The sequence below is a fragment of the Artemia sp. Qi Xiang Cuo genome, chromosome 17, assembly GCF_049724085.1.
Source record: "Artemia sp. Qi Xiang Cuo chromosome 17, ASM4972408v1, whole genome shotgun sequence".
Classification (NCBI taxonomy): domain Eukaryota; kingdom Metazoa; phylum Arthropoda; class Branchiopoda; order Anostraca; family Artemiidae; genus Artemia; species Artemia sp. Qi Xiang Cuo.
In genome coordinates, this window is record NC_142810.1 from 28,525,990 (window position 1) to 28,541,571 (window position 15,582).

Sequence of the window (15,582 nt, forward strand, 5' to 3'; positions counted from 1 at the left end):
GAAAACCCTAGCAATTCAAGATTGCTCGATTTAAAAGATTCAGGATTTTTTTTTTTTTTTTTTTTTTTTTTGCATTTAATGGTTTACCAATTCAGATTAATGATGAAAGATTTGGACGATTTTTAAAAAAACAATTGATGATATTATTTGCCATGATACCCAAGACTTTTACAATGCGACTGATTGGCTTCGAGCTTTGAGAAATGCATGCAGTCGTGGTGTTAAGGTCTAGAAATTTATTGGAGAAAATGCCAAATTGTTAGAAAAAATGGAAACCATCATATGTGAAGCAATTTCACTTCAACGCCAATCAGAAAAAGCATTTTTGATGACTGCAGTAGCTATACAGTGTTTTGGAAATTTAACTGTGAACAATCCTAGCAATTCTCTGACAATCTGGAATTTGATAAAGAAAAAATTTATGCACCTCTGCTTTACAGTAGATGCTACGAAAGTTTGGAACTCCTTTTCAATGCTGCTACTGAATATATTGCTACAGAATGAACATTTGCTTGATGAGATCCTTTGTTCTGAATATGCAACAACCATTTTAGAAAAATTAACGAAATCTGCACAAGATGATGCCGAGTTTAGTCAATATGTCATCCAAGTTTGTATTTTAACACGCAAAGAGCTTTCTGTCATCTACCCTGAACTGCCACATCCCTCTCGACTTTTTCTTTTAGAAACTGTCTACCACGCACTTGCCTCTACTCCCGAAAATAAAACTAACGTATCCACATCATTCATACAATACGCTGCGGAGGTCTTCAAATTGAAATCAGACTTTATGCTGCATGTATTGAGAAGGAATGAAGATGTAGAGCCCTTGGAGTATACCAAGATGTTAGAAATCCTCGCATCTTCCTCTGATTCAGACAGATACGTGCTTATGCTGCAGGGGGACAAGTCTTTGCTTATTTCAACAGTTTATCTTTTAAAATGTTTCCATCAGCATGGAAAAGCAGGAGAAGAAGTATTTGCCCCAGTTGAAGATTTAGCTGTACTAGCACCAAATAATGGAAACCAGTTCAAAGAAGAGCCTACATTTTGTTTCAAAAGAGATTTGATTCGATTAGTTGCCAATCTAACATGGAGAAATGTTTCAAATCAAAACAAGATTCGTGAAATGAGCGGAATTGAAACAATTATGGAGTGTTGCTGTATCGATAGGGCGAGAAACCCTTTAAGCCAGCAGTGGTGCATACTGGCTATGAGAAACCTTTTTCAAGATAACATAGAAAATCAACGTTATGTAGCATCGTTGACGAAGCAGGCAACTGCCAGATCCCAAGTTTTGAGTGAAATGGGCTTTCAAGTTATAGATAAAAGAATATGGCGGCTTTAAACATTTTTGGTCTTGCCTATTAAATTTTTTTTTATGTTTTGGCAACACGATATTAAGTAAGAAGACAGTGTCAGGCTTTCATCAAAATATTTTAGTGGAATCACACACGAATTTCCAATTTTGCTGGGAAAATTCTTGGCTTTTTATTTATTGGGAAATGGTTTTTCGGAGATCAAAATTTAATTTTTTGGTTTTTCAGTTTTTCTTATAAAGAATACTCAAATTTGTAAGATGCTAAAGAAATACTGTATTTTGAAAAAAATGCTGCAAAAGAAAAGAAGTTTACTTTTTAATCTTAAGTTGCATGTCGTATTTTAATTACATGTGTATTGCTACGTGAAATACTATATTGTATTTTGTTTAAATATGCGTTTACACCCTTGTTTTCTTCGTTTTAAAATGTGTTTTGTTCAGTCTACTTTTTCCCCGTTGCTAAAGGCTTCCAGTTATTAAGCCGAAATATTTTAACTTTTATTGTTATTCTGGAATAAATAAGTTTTGGTTTTAAATAATAATAATAATAAAAAACTTACTTTGAAGCTTAGTAGATATCGTTGTTAGAAAAACATGAATACCGAATTTATTTTCTTATCAAACAGTTTATGGTAACGAACTGTAAGTAAGGAGCGACCCGGCTCAATAGTAGCCGAAACTCTAAAAAACGGAATTTTGAAACCAATAGATACATCAAAAGAATCAGATTTTTATGCTGATTTCAAATATATAAGTTTCTTGTTTCAAATATATTCAAGTTTAGTCCTACCAATCAAAATTTAAGCACCTGAGAAAATTTGCATAATTTTCGAAAAAAGGGGGTAACAAAAATTAAATAGAACCTTAAGGAAAATCTCACCATCAGATTCAGCATATCAGAGAACACTAATGTAGAGGTTCCAAGCTCCTATCTGCAAAAATGTTGGGGGGGGGGGGTTACGTGGGAGGATCTTTCCATGGAGGAAAGGACATTGCTATGAAGGGGGCGCCGGATTTCCAAGCATTATTTAAAAAAAAAAAAGATCAGAAATTAAATAAAAAAACAAACAAAAAAAACAAGTTTTTCAACTGAAAGTAAGGAGCAACATCAAAACTTAAAACGAACAGAAATTATTACGTATATGATCTGGGTTCGCCCCCTAATCAATGCCTCACTCTACGCCAAAGATTTTTTAGTACTTTCATAAGAGCTTTTAATGACCCCTTAATCGGGTTAGTGATTTCTGAATCGCTTCACAAAGCCAGGAAATCCATTGTGAAGCACACAATCCCCGCCATTAAACGTGCTAACGCGATTGTTGTTCCAAATCGAGGACGATACTCCAGGAAATCACTTGCTTCTATTTATCACTCAGAGTGCCAACCTCAAGTTATTTACCTCACCGGTGCGGCTCATCTACTTGCCGAGAATGACACAGATAAAATTAATAAGTGCTATTTTAGATACGTAAAGTTTCTATTGTTTATTCCTAAGCGGCACCGAAATTTCCGACTTGAAAAATTCGGAATTATGAATCCAGTCAAAGAATGGTCGAGAATCCGAGAGAATTCTGTGATAATATTGATACTGAATAGACGACGTTTCTGGCAGACAACAGAAGCACCTACAGGAGGCACATCAATGAACTGGTTAAAGAAGAGGCCACAAAACGACCTTCAAGGACGGATGGGACATAAGTCAAGTAAGTCAAGTCAAGTTGTCTTTTAACTGCACATTTTTTTGCATTTCACTCCATTTTTTACACGTTCTGATAATCACTTGCTCGTGATTGCTTGTAATTCTCACAGCCACTTATCTATTAACCGCATATTTCCTTGTTCTCGCAGACCAATCTAGATAGTTTTTGAAGGCCAGAATATCTCAGTGTCTCATGTCTTCTAACCGCCCGTTGTTGCTTTTCATTTTCATTTTTGACAAGCCCTAGTTCTCGCTTTCGCATGTCTTCTAACCGCCCGGGTCTATGTTCTTCATTTTTATTTTTGATACGTTTTGATATTCGCTGCTGTATATCTTCTAACCGCATTTGTCTTTCTTCTTCAGTTTGGATTTCAATTGCTTCATACAATAAAGTTATGCCCTTTGCTTTAGCTGCCCTTATTTGTATTGTCGCAATTGATGGTCCAGGTTGTTGGTTTTCACCCATTGTGAATTTAATTATTTCGGCTGTTCTCTTGGTCTTATCACGTTTGATAGTTAAGGTGGTGGTTCCAAATAATCATCATATTAATTATCGTCGCTATCACTTTCAATTTTTGGCACGTTTTGATTCTCGCTGCCACTTATCTTATAACCATTTTGGATTTTAATTGCTTCAGACAATTTGCCAATGCCCTTTGCTTTAGTTGCCCTTATTGGTCTAGTCTTATATGATGGCTCAGGTTGTAGATTTGTTAACTATTCAGGTGGTGGGACAAAAACTTCTTTTTCTTCCAACGAATCATCATTTAAAACACTGGTAATTTTTTGTTTTTTGGGTATTATCTCATTTGATGGTCTAGGTTGTTGATTGTCACCCATTGTGAATTCAATACCAATGCCATTTGCTTTAGCTGCTCTTATTGGTCTAGCATTACATGATGGTCCAGGTTGTAAATTTGTTAATTGTTCAGGTGATGGGACCAAAACTTCTTTTTTGTCCAACGAATTATTATTTATAATATCTGTAATTTTCGCTTTTTGGGTCTACCTCTAGATAAGTTTTTCATACTGATATGTATTTTCGAACTGCAGTCTTTTCAAAGATATTTGATTATTGCAGCAAGTCTGATTTGTAACAACGATATCTACTAATCTTCAAACTTTGGTTTTCTTTTTTAAGGTTTTCGAATTGTGGTAATCCCTTGTTAAAATATATACAAATATTTTTGCAATTATCATCCGCCGAGCCCCGGCAGGCTTCTATATATGGATTCTCATTGTCGCTTGTGCACTAAGCGCAGACAATTTTGTTGTCTTTTCATACTGATTTCTTTTCAAAGATATTTGATTATTAAAGCAAGTCCAATTTCTAACAATGATATGTACTAAGCTTCAAACTTTTGGTTTTCTTTTTTAAGGTTTTTGAATTCTTGCAATCCCTAGTTAAAATATATACAAATATCTTTGCAATTACCAGTTTTTTGTTCTTTACACAATTTAATGTCTTTTCATACTGCGTCTGCTCAAAGATATTTAAGTATTGAAACTAGTCCGATTTCTAACAACGATATGAACCAAGCTTCAAAATTTTGGTTTTCGTTTTTAAGGTTTTTGAATTGTTGTAATCCCTTGTCAAAATAGAGAATCCTTATTTGTAGTAATTGCAAATTTTCGTTTTTTGGGCCTTTTACTGACATTATATTTTTAGACTAGTTTTCAAATAGCGACGATTATACGATTATTATACTACTTTTGTCTCTATTTTGTTTATCGTAATAAAAAATTGTAGAATTTTTGAACAAATTGGTATTCTATCAAATTTAGCTTAGTGTACATGTAAATACTCAAGAAATATCTGATACTTCATAAGAAATATCTTATAAAGCGAAGAGGGTGGGAATTCTTCATCTGGTCATTTTTAGAATGCTAAAATATATTGATTTGCCTTTCTAATTACTTTCATTAATTTGTTTATTTCTACCACTAAAGCCTGCCGACTATTCTGAGTGCTGGGAGCGGCGATATCTAACTTAATCCAATTCTCAAAAGAAAATAAATGCTATGTTTTGCACATTGCAACTAGTATAGGATATTATAAGAATTCATATTATAACCAGAAATTCAGGGAAGAATAAAATTCTTTCTTCTAATGACAGACTTCTATAGACTATTATAATCATATACATATAGATTCATATAAATTCTACAAGTCAAAAACTAATGTTTATTTAAAATAGCAAAGATATTACATGCAATTTTCAAGAATGAAAGGGCTATTTTACTCGTTTTTCCGTTACCCGTGAACAGTAGCAGCTTAGTCTCGGGAAAAAAAAACGCAAAAAAACGACAAATTATATAGAAAATACAAAAGTTCAGAGAAAAATAAAATGCTTTCTGATAATGATAGATTCATATAGAATATTATAATCATGTACATATTAAATTCTACAAAACAAAAACTAATGTTTATCTAAAATACATAGTTACAACATAGATGTACCTGACATTTTCAAGAACGAAAAGGCTTTTTAATCGTTTTTTTCGTTACCCGTGAACAGCAGCTTCGTCTAAAAAAAACGAAAAAAGGGCGAATAATATAGAAAAAAAAAAAAAAACACATAAGAATTAAATAGTTCAAAGCAGGGCAAGCCCCCCCCCCCAAGACACCTGGTTAAATACGAAGGAGATGTAAAAACAAAAAATTATCGAACACGAATAGAATTGACTTTAAATCCGAAATCTGAAAATTACATCAGGATTAAGAGATTATTATTACCTCATATTTGACAAATTTGGTAGAATCAATAATATCCATGTCTTTAGGGTCCATTGGATCATCAATCGTCGCCAAAGCCAGGCACCGAAGTGTATCACGTCCAGTACCATAGGCACCAGTGACTTCTAAAATCTTGTCCATAATGGCTGGAGTCATTGGGACCTTTTTAGTTCCTATGCGGACATGTGTGCAACGGTCAAGAACACCCTCAGGGGCTCCTTTTACGAACATCTTGGGGCCATTGCTAAGGATACCAGCTTTCAATGGTACACAGTACGATGACATAGATTTGCGATCACGGGAAAATTCCAAAGTAAATTCCTGTAAGGAAAGTAATTTATTTTTAAAAGTAAAAAAAAAAAACTATAAATAAAAATAGTTAGGCAGAAAGCTAAAAAATCACACACACAAGAAATGCTGAAGGCGCCTCTTTGTGGAGCTGCCACGTCACTATTCTAGAAGATTTAACACTAGGGAAAACCGTGATCACTTCTTCTCTAGAACTGGTGTTCTTGCTCTTAACTATGGTAAACAATCATTTTCCAGACAAAGCATTTCTATAGCATTTTAGAAAGAGAGAGTAGCAGTGTCAAGTAAATAAAACTATCAGAAATCAGATCATTTTCAATCTAATCCTAACAATCACGGAAGCTTCTTCGATCCATCCCAACTATTTATTTTTAAAATAAATACAGTTAGTCTAGAAAAGCAATTTTTTACGCTCAGATATGTGAATTAGATATCTTTGGACAAAGAGAGGACTAATTGTTGCAGTGAAACCGATAAGGCTGCATACGGGGAGGAAGAGCATTATTCCTTTACCCAGCTTTATTCCTTTTCCTTACTTTCGCTATTATTACCTAGTTTCATTGTCCTATTTAGGTCCCCTGGCATTTTTAGAAGAGCATAAGCTTAACGCAAACCTTAACGGACAACAGAAAAAAAGAATCAGTTCATGGTAGAGTAATTTTCAATACTGACCACTTTTTAAGCGTCCAATATAGCTTATTGTAAGTAACCGCAATTATTGATTGAATATGCGCGCAATTATTGTGCACTATTAAACACCGTTTGGCAGTAGAATTTATTTTACACGAGTAATTTGAAAATTGAAAGAAGCGGTTAAAAGGCTGTACTACAGTGGTCTAAATTTTCCTTTCTATACGCCTATCTTATCCTAACAATACTGCAAATCTTACTATAAAAAAAAAAAAAAAAAAAACACTGGAGTTAATATATTGCAGATCCATAGCACTTTTTAATAATGGTTCTATCAGGACCAATTTTTATCCTGATAAATAAATACACCAAAAATGTTCTATCTAAACCAGTACAATTTGCAGCTTATTGAGTTCTGAAGCCCAACAAGGAAAAAATTAATCTGATATGTTAAAATGAGTCCTTTTCAACGCAATTTAATGATTGCAATTGCCTATTGAACACCAAACATTACAAAAATCAATTCCAATATGCTTCCTGAATGCAAAGAAACTATCTCTAGATTATCAAGTGCCCCCCCCCCCCCTTCGCGTCAAAATGCTCTTTTTTAAGAGTATTTACTTCCCAGCTAGAATGCTTGTCGAGGCATATATAAAGAACGGTTTATTTGTAAAACCCAAAATTATGTAGGGCTTTGTGTCCAAAATAATACTGTTCTATTCGACGATATTCATCGGTTTAATGTAGGTAAGTAAAAAATGCACCCTCTTACACCGATGGCTTTAGATCCTTTGGGCATAATATGAGTTTTCATTTATTTTGTTTTTTTATGGTAATTATCAATAATTTTCTTTTTGTTCTTTTTCCTTATTCGACTAATCTTTTCTTCTAGAGTTCCGCCATCTCTTGAAAAATTTTATTTTTCCTCTCTTCTTCAATTTTCTTGTAAATCTATAGTAAATAAATAGTTTTCATGAAGACCTTTAATTATTTTTTATTTCTGCGTTTGTTTATACAGTTGATACAGGCTACAGGCAGATTTCAGATTCAATCGGATTCTACTACGATAAATAAAAATAAATAAAACAAATTCTACTTCTCTATGCAAAAATGCAGGTTAAACTTAACAACTCCTCTTAATCACGCGTTTACTTAATCACTCTTAATCACTCCTCTTCAATCGGATTCTACTACGATAAATAAAAATAAATAAAACAAATTCTACTTCTCTATGCAAAAATGCAGGTTAAACTTAACAACTCCTCTTAATCACGCATTTACTTAATCACTCTTAATCACTCCTCTTCAATCGGATTCTACTACGATAAATAAAAATAAATAAAACAAATTATACTTCTCTATGCAAAAATGCAGGTTAAACTTAACAACTCCTCTTAATCACGCGTTTACTTAATCACTCTTAATCACTCCTCTTCAATCGGATTCTACTACGATAAATAAAAATAAATAAAACAAATTCTACTTCTCTATGCAAAAATGCAGGTTAAACTTAACAACTCCTCTTAATCACGCGTTACGGCTCTCACTTCACTCTTCAACACAACCTCATTATGACAATTCAACATCTGATAAATTCCCCCAAGCACAGCCACCTTAATTTTACAAAATAATAGTAATAACAATAAAAACAGAGATAATAATAATAATAATGATTAATTGATAAGGTTTGCAAAAATCTTAATTTTTAGTTAACTCTATTGACAGTCAATCAGATATTTTTTAAGATTATCTTTAAAAGAAACCAGGGAGTTCCTATATCGCAGCTCTTGTGGAACCATGTTCTACACTTTAGCACATTCCACATTCAGGGCAAACTCCGATGATAGTATGGGTGTTTGTCTTACTAGAACCTTTGATGCAGATCTAGTATTCCTAGGATGTTGTTCTGATACTAGCTGGAACAGATTGTGGAATGCTGTTGGAAGTAGTCCGGAAAAAAAATTTGGAAATGATTACCGAGCACGATAAATGATAAATCAACGCCAGTGAAAGAAATTCGTCCACATTTCCAATTATTTTCAGGGCACGTTAGTGGATTGAACCAAGCCTTTTTAAGTGGAATGTGAATGTTGACTGTCAAATTAAGGCATTATATTGTATATGAGGTTTCATAAGTTCATTGTAAAGTAGACAAAGCTTTTTGAGGGAGTATATAGTTTAGTTTCCTGATAATGCCAAGATTACGAGAGAGCTTCAGCTCCATAGTACGGATGTGATGTCGGTAAGAGAGATTTTAGTCAATGAGTACACCTAGGTGCTTCGCATGGCCTGTTTCTGGTCACTTAATCGTCCTTCGAGAAGTCATTAGTCCTGATATTTCTGAATGAAAAGTTCCAATCCTTGAGAAGAAGGGAGCGCCCGATTTGTCGATATTAATTGCAAATCGACAGGCATCCATCTAGACGTAAATTTCTTCTCAAGTTTAACGACCTCAAGCTTACTCTTGAGTGTGACATGAGGCCATTGTACTGTTACCCGCGTTTGCTACAAGTTCACAAACTTGTAAGGCGTTGTTTGTGAGTAACTGTCATGCTCAAATCCTATCAATGAGTGAATCCAAATTAAAATGTTCTTATGGACTTTCAATAGCTTTTATGCAATCCTTGATGCATAGTCGTTAATGGGGGTCATACTAATAGTTCCTGAGGCTTGTTATTTTCAATAAAAAACAAAAACTGTATGTTTGTGAGTATCTGTCCTGCTCGAATCCTATCTATGGGTGATTCCAAATTAAAGTGCTCTTATGGACCTTCAATAGCTTTTATGCAAGCCTTGATGCATAGTCGTTAATGGGGGTCATACTAATAGTTCCTGAGGCTTGTTATTTTCAATGAAAAACAAAAACTGTATGTTTGTGAGTATCTGTCCTGCTCGAATCCTATCTATGGGTGATTCCAAATTAAAGTGTTCTTATGGACCTTCAATAGCTTTTATGCAAGCCTTGATGCATAGTCGTTAATGGGGGTCATACTAATAGTTCCTGAGGCTTGTTATTTTCAATAAAAAACAAAAACTGTATGTTTGTGAGTATCTGTCCTGCTCGAATCCTATCTATGGGTGATTCCAAATTAAAGTGTTCTTATGGACCTTCAATAGCTTTTATGCAAGCCTTAATATAGTCCTTAATGCGGATCATACTAATAGTTCGTGAGCCTTTTTATTTTCAATGTATCAGATTAGACTGTATTAGAGCAAATAAAGTTGATTCTTTAGACATGCCACATCTTGATTCTTATACATACAGTCAGTTACTTAGAAAAGAAATGTACAGTGTTTCGGTTTTAGATTGGGGTCAACATATATAAAAGCATACCTTTTTCCACCTAGTATTCATATCTTCTCGTACAAGAAGGGCGGCACTGCGACGGTCTTTTCCGGCCTTTGATAAATTGTATGGGTTCAGTTTTTCAGCAAGAACGATCAAAGCAGTTTCAGTGGCTTCTCCAACCTTCTCAAACGCTTGTTTATACTGGAAATAGAAACAAAAGTTCTTTTTCAATTCAGCACAAAACGAGGGCTGAAAATCAGGAATTTAGTTTCGGGAACTAGCTTCTTCCCATGTTTTGAGATTACAATTCCACGAATAGGTACGCATTTGCTCCTGAGATAATCAGGAATCTCAAGAATCAAGAGTTTATGGAGAGAAGCAGAAAAACCTACTTCATCCAACCAGAATTTCACATGTAAAGGGGATATTCCTCCTATGATTGGTTTGGAACGGAAAAACCATCAAACATTGGCCAAAAATACACCCCTTCTACACCCAACAACTCACTAGAGAAAATCCTCTTACCCCCCCCCCCCCTCCCCACATACATTTTTAGACATAAAGTTCCGCCGCCTAGCTCCCTTTGGTAAAACTAAGTTTTCAGAATTCTCTTTAAAGTCATTAGCCCACCCTCCCAAGCTATGTTTATCCGCTCTTATTAATGGCGATCCATATGTTTTTCTTCAATGAAAGACTATGCAAAACTATCATAAATAGATAAAATTTTAAAAGGTGAAAGAAGCAACAATCATTGCAAGTTTTTGCGAAAACGCTAGAAATAGCGTGGCTTAATCCTTATAAACAACACAACCTTTATATTAAGAAATAATTTTTACTTCAAGTGTGGTGGCAAACAGCAGCAATGGCAACCTTTCAGCAAACACAGTTCCAACCCAGAGGATGACTACATGAAAATATATAAATTCTAATTTGCTCCCTACATCAAAGAAATAGAGGTAGGAAACTTTTGCTCAGGTATATACACTGCATGACGAGTACATTAAAAAGAAGAAAAAATAGAAGAACAGAGGATGGTATTTCCACATGAGCCCTAGCAGTGACATTATTCGCGTGTATTCACGAGCCCCAGCAGTGATCTTTGCTTACATTAAATTTCCATCCAGTTTCACTTCAACATGTCCCGATCGATCGTATTAATGGCTTCCAAATTTGGATAGAGAAGTCTCGAAAGTCAGAGATAAGAGAGTTTAACTCTGACCTTTAAACAGCCCAAAGAAACAAAAAAGGAAGCCATTGATACCAGAGCAACATATATATTCGAGCGGATCTAGGTGGAAATCAAATGCAACAAATTGTCCATATCATCAGAGGGTGTCACCTACAAGTGCAGTCATTTTTTTATGCTAGTCTGTTGTAAAATATCAATAATTTGACAATAATGACCATACAATACAAGAATGACAATATTTTGACAGTAATGTATGTTATCAATAATATGTAAATTATTTTTCACATTAGTCTTTGTTAGCATTTTACTTTTCTACAATTATTTAGACAGAATAGCTATTGAGTTTCAAATTTAACGCCCAAGATCAACCAACAAAATCGATAATCATTTGCAGGTCGTTTTTTACAAACAACTGCTGGTGACAAATTCAGTGTTGCTCAACAGAGTATTTGTTAATCAAAAGTTTCCAGCAAGAACCAATAGCTGGCTAACAATTTTGATCCGCAATATCACACAATGTTAGTAAGTATTACAAATAAAACTTTAACTTGGTAATATGTTTAAACCAATATTACCAATAAAACTACGCTGCTTAACTAGTCTCAATACTTTATCAAACCACGCCCCTACTTTTAATGAAAGGGCACTCTACTTTTATGTCTTAATGCCCTTTTATCTCACCCAACAACAGTTACTTGAATCATACATGACCTACATGGGAATTTAATTTGAAAATTGGAAGGTCAGGCTTTAAGAGACAAAACAGTGTATAGAGCTTCAGAGCTTCCATGGTTAATATGATGCTAATATATCAGCATGGCCCAAAACAATAAGCATGCACACAATTTTATGGTCACGCAAGACATCAAGAATTAGACTAATAATATTTTTTTTTTTGTAAAATTATACTTTTAAGAAATTAAATAAGATAAAATAACTAATGAAGCTTTATTTGAATATATGTTTCCTAGGATTATGTTAAGTAGTTTGATTTGTTAGCTTAAGGCATGCTTCTCCGAAACATATCCAGTCTACTCTGCGTTTTATGCCTCAAATACTCCTCTGTTATTGTGTCCTGTGGATAGAAAGTCACTGAAGGATTCTTGTTGGAAATAGTTGATATATATTTCAGCAGTTCCCAAGGTTGTATAAAAATGTTTAATTTCTTTTCATATTTAGCGAACTTTTTTTTTTTGACAACAAATGTCATACTTTTCATTGCAAATTGAGTGGCACCTGTTCTCAGAAAGCTGTTGTTTTCGAGTTTTTTTAATAATAATACCGACAAAGGATGTTTTCAACGAAAATATATGCAAATCTTGAAAAAATGGCAATTTTTTAAATTTGGGGGGTCACTATGCAAATAAACTAATTTCCCCCAAAAGAATATCATATGCACCCTTTGGCAGAACATGACTCATGACTGAACACGAACATGACTCACCTCATTAAAGTCAATAGCCGAGTCGTTACACATCATACAGATTGTAGAGATTTCTTTCACAGCATCATAGTCAGCGGGATTGATTTTCTGTCCTTGCATAAAGGTCTCTCCAATAGGTTCATAGGTAGATCCGGTTAGTTCGAATTGATACAATTCAGGAGCAGCATCATCTGGGATGTCTTTGAACACAAACATCCTTAAAAATGAATTAAAATTGATTTCATGTTAGAAAGAATTAGACATCACCCAGCTTGTTTTAGGACGATAATCAGAATCAGAAAAAAACGAAAAGGTGAAAAAAATAACTAGTCTATGGAGTATATCATTTTTATTTCATTAACTAACTAAAAAAAAAAGAAAAAAGAAGATCAGACAAAAGTCACAGAACATCTGTAAAATAAGCGAATAAATGAGCAAAAATATAACGAATACAATGGACATTTTAATCCAAATTATATTTACATTTCTATCCACAGCATATTATAGTCATATTTTAATTACAAAATATTAGCCCAAGAATCTACTAGGCTCGATACATATGTTTATGGCTAAGTTATTGTACACAAAACCAAGGGACGTTTCTAACTTTTTCATAATTCAAAGCGCAAAGAAAGAGGTTATTAAGATATTCGCCAGTTAAATTTTCTCCCACAATTTAGATGAGGAAGTGTAAAAATTCTAGTCTTTAGCTGAATAGCCTGACCTTCATTTCGATTTATAATATATAAATTTGTATTATGTTGCTATTGACAAGATAAAAAAAAATTTTCATCAGGTTCGCCGGACTCGCCGGACTTGCACAATAATTAAATAAATAAAGAAAAATGTTTATTCTTCCTTTGAGCAATCCATATTCAGAGTCAAGAATTTATAATCAATTTGGATTGCCGAAAACCTACGATAGAAATTAATCCCATGAACAAATACTACAAAAATTCAAAAGGCGGAGATGGAAAATTATTCAGCCTTCTATTCTTTATATTTTTTAATATGTTTAAGAATGGAAAATCTGATCATGTCTTGGCATGAACGACACAATTTTTTTGAACAGTTCTTAATTTTAGAAAATAAAAGTATAAACACATACTGAACAAGTACTGACAAAACCTATCCTCTCCACACAAAAAAATGACCCTTTGTCCGCGTCTCCGGAGACGATTTCATACCTATGCGAACTTGGTGACTAAATCACAAGTTCCGTAGGTGATTATACTTGTTCCGTAAAAGCTGTATTAAATTTAACTTATTGGTTCGGAGCGATTAAGTAGTACAACATTTTCCCTCTAGAGGCGCTGAGGTACGCGGGGTCACTTTTGGAGAGTTTTGACTGTACTTTTTCAGTAGATGATTATACTTTGTTAGAAAATATACTCATAAGCATAAAAGTTGAAACTACAATTGAGCCAAACTAGGTTCAACCTCTGGGGAGAGGGGGATCTCTCCCCCTCTCCCCAGGAGAGAGGGGTGGTGGGGGATCTCCACCACCCTGTGTGCAAGAATGAATGTGGGATTACATAATTAAAAAAATAAAAAATAAACGGCTAATAATATAAATTATAAACGAAAATACTAGATACTAAATAATGGACTAAATAGTAAACACTAAATAGTAACAATAAATAATAGAATTTGAACAGAAAAAAAGGAACGATAGAAATATAAAACACAATATAAATAACCAAATCATACCTCGAAACTGACATTTGGTTGGTTGTGAGAGTGCCAGTCTTGTCAGAGCAAATAACAGACGTGCAACCCAAGGTTTCAACGGAAGGCAAACTACGAACAATGGCATTCTTCTTAGCCATACGACGTGTACCGAGGGCCAAACAAGTGGTAATAACAGCAGGGAGACCTTCAGGGATAGCCGCAACAGCAAGGGCGACGGCGATTTTGAAATAGTAGATGGCACCTTTTATCCAAGATCCACCATGGGCAGGGTCGTTGAAGTGTCCGATGTTGATAGCCCAAACAGCGACGCAAATAACGGAAATCACTTTAGATAGTTGTTCACCAAATTCGTCAAGCTTTTGCTGGAGAGGAGTTTTCATTTCTTCAGTTTCGAACATCTGAGTACGAATGCTACCTAGAAAATGGAAAAAAAAAATTAGGAAATTGTCACATTTTCAAGAATTGGCTACACAGAAACAAAAAAAGCCAGCAAACCGTTTTTGACGTTCTTAAGAAGCTATCTCGAGGGGGCTTGACAAGAGAACAGTGGTAGGTATTTCCCACGAATAAAAGATTCTTAAGAAGCGTTCATACATGCTAGACTTCCGTGCCAGATAGCTACTGCTCACAAGTAAAATTCAGATATTGGCTGTAACAAGCTACAGTCTAGCAGCTAGTTCTGGTATCAAGGGTTTCCAATTCGGGCAATCAGGAAGACCATTTAAACACCATGCTTATCATCTCTGCTTGAAAGCGCAATTCACACACATGACATGCTAAACATCAATCTCTTAACACGCGTCTCGTCAGACATTCATGTCCAGGCTCAAATATCTAGCCAGACTTGTATATGAACACCACCTTAATCCATTGCAGATACCCAATGGTCTTAAACTCTCGACCCTAAAATGTTAAGATGATTTTGTGGTTTCACTGACGTTCTTCCTTTTGCACCACCTTATTTTACCTGGCAAACAGTTTGCTTTTTTTTTAAGAATTAAGATCCTTAAAATTTACAGATAGTTACTCAAAATTTTGCTTTGACACGTGATGCATATTCTCAGTTTTTTTTGTTGTTTTTTTCAAGGGGTACTGAAAAACATTCCGTCACGATCACGGCTATTTTTTTTAAGTTAAGGAGCTGTATTTATAAAAGTAAAGAGGCACTTGATAAAATAATACCAAGAACCCGAATACTTGTACAGGACACTCCAAGCATATAATAATATTCAGAAAATACAGCATTACACCGAAGTTTAAAGACGTAGCACGGGTTCGTTATAAAAAATGATA

The 15,582-nt window shown here is 34.4% G+C and overlaps 1 protein-coding gene and 1 pseudogene across 4 annotated transcripts in view; one reads left to right on the forward strand and one right to left on the reverse strand.

The window, feature by feature from the left end:
- The window catches only part of SERCA (ATPase sarcoplasmic/endoplasmic reticulum Ca2+ transporting SERCA), a 98,795-nt gene that overhangs the window by 37,662 nt on the left and 45,551 nt on the right, over positions 1 to 15,582 (reverse strand). For all 4 annotated transcript variants that reach the window (XM_089103667.1, XM_089103668.1, XM_089103665.1 and 1 more), the window contains exons 7-10: positions 14,308 to 14,704; positions 12,619 to 12,814; positions 10,031 to 10,186; positions 5,758 to 6,078 (exon numbers count right to left, since the gene is read on the reverse strand). In XM_089103667.1, the coding sequence (XP_088959793.1) occupies positions 5,758 to 6,078; positions 10,031 to 10,186; positions 12,619 to 12,814; positions 14,308 to 14,704 (1,070 nt within the window). The remainder of the gene's footprint in view (positions 1 to 5,757; positions 6,079 to 10,030; positions 10,187 to 12,618; positions 12,815 to 14,307; positions 14,705 to 15,582) is intronic.
- LOC148942073 (ataxin-10-like) lies at positions 103 to 1,348 on the forward strand (annotated as a pseudogene).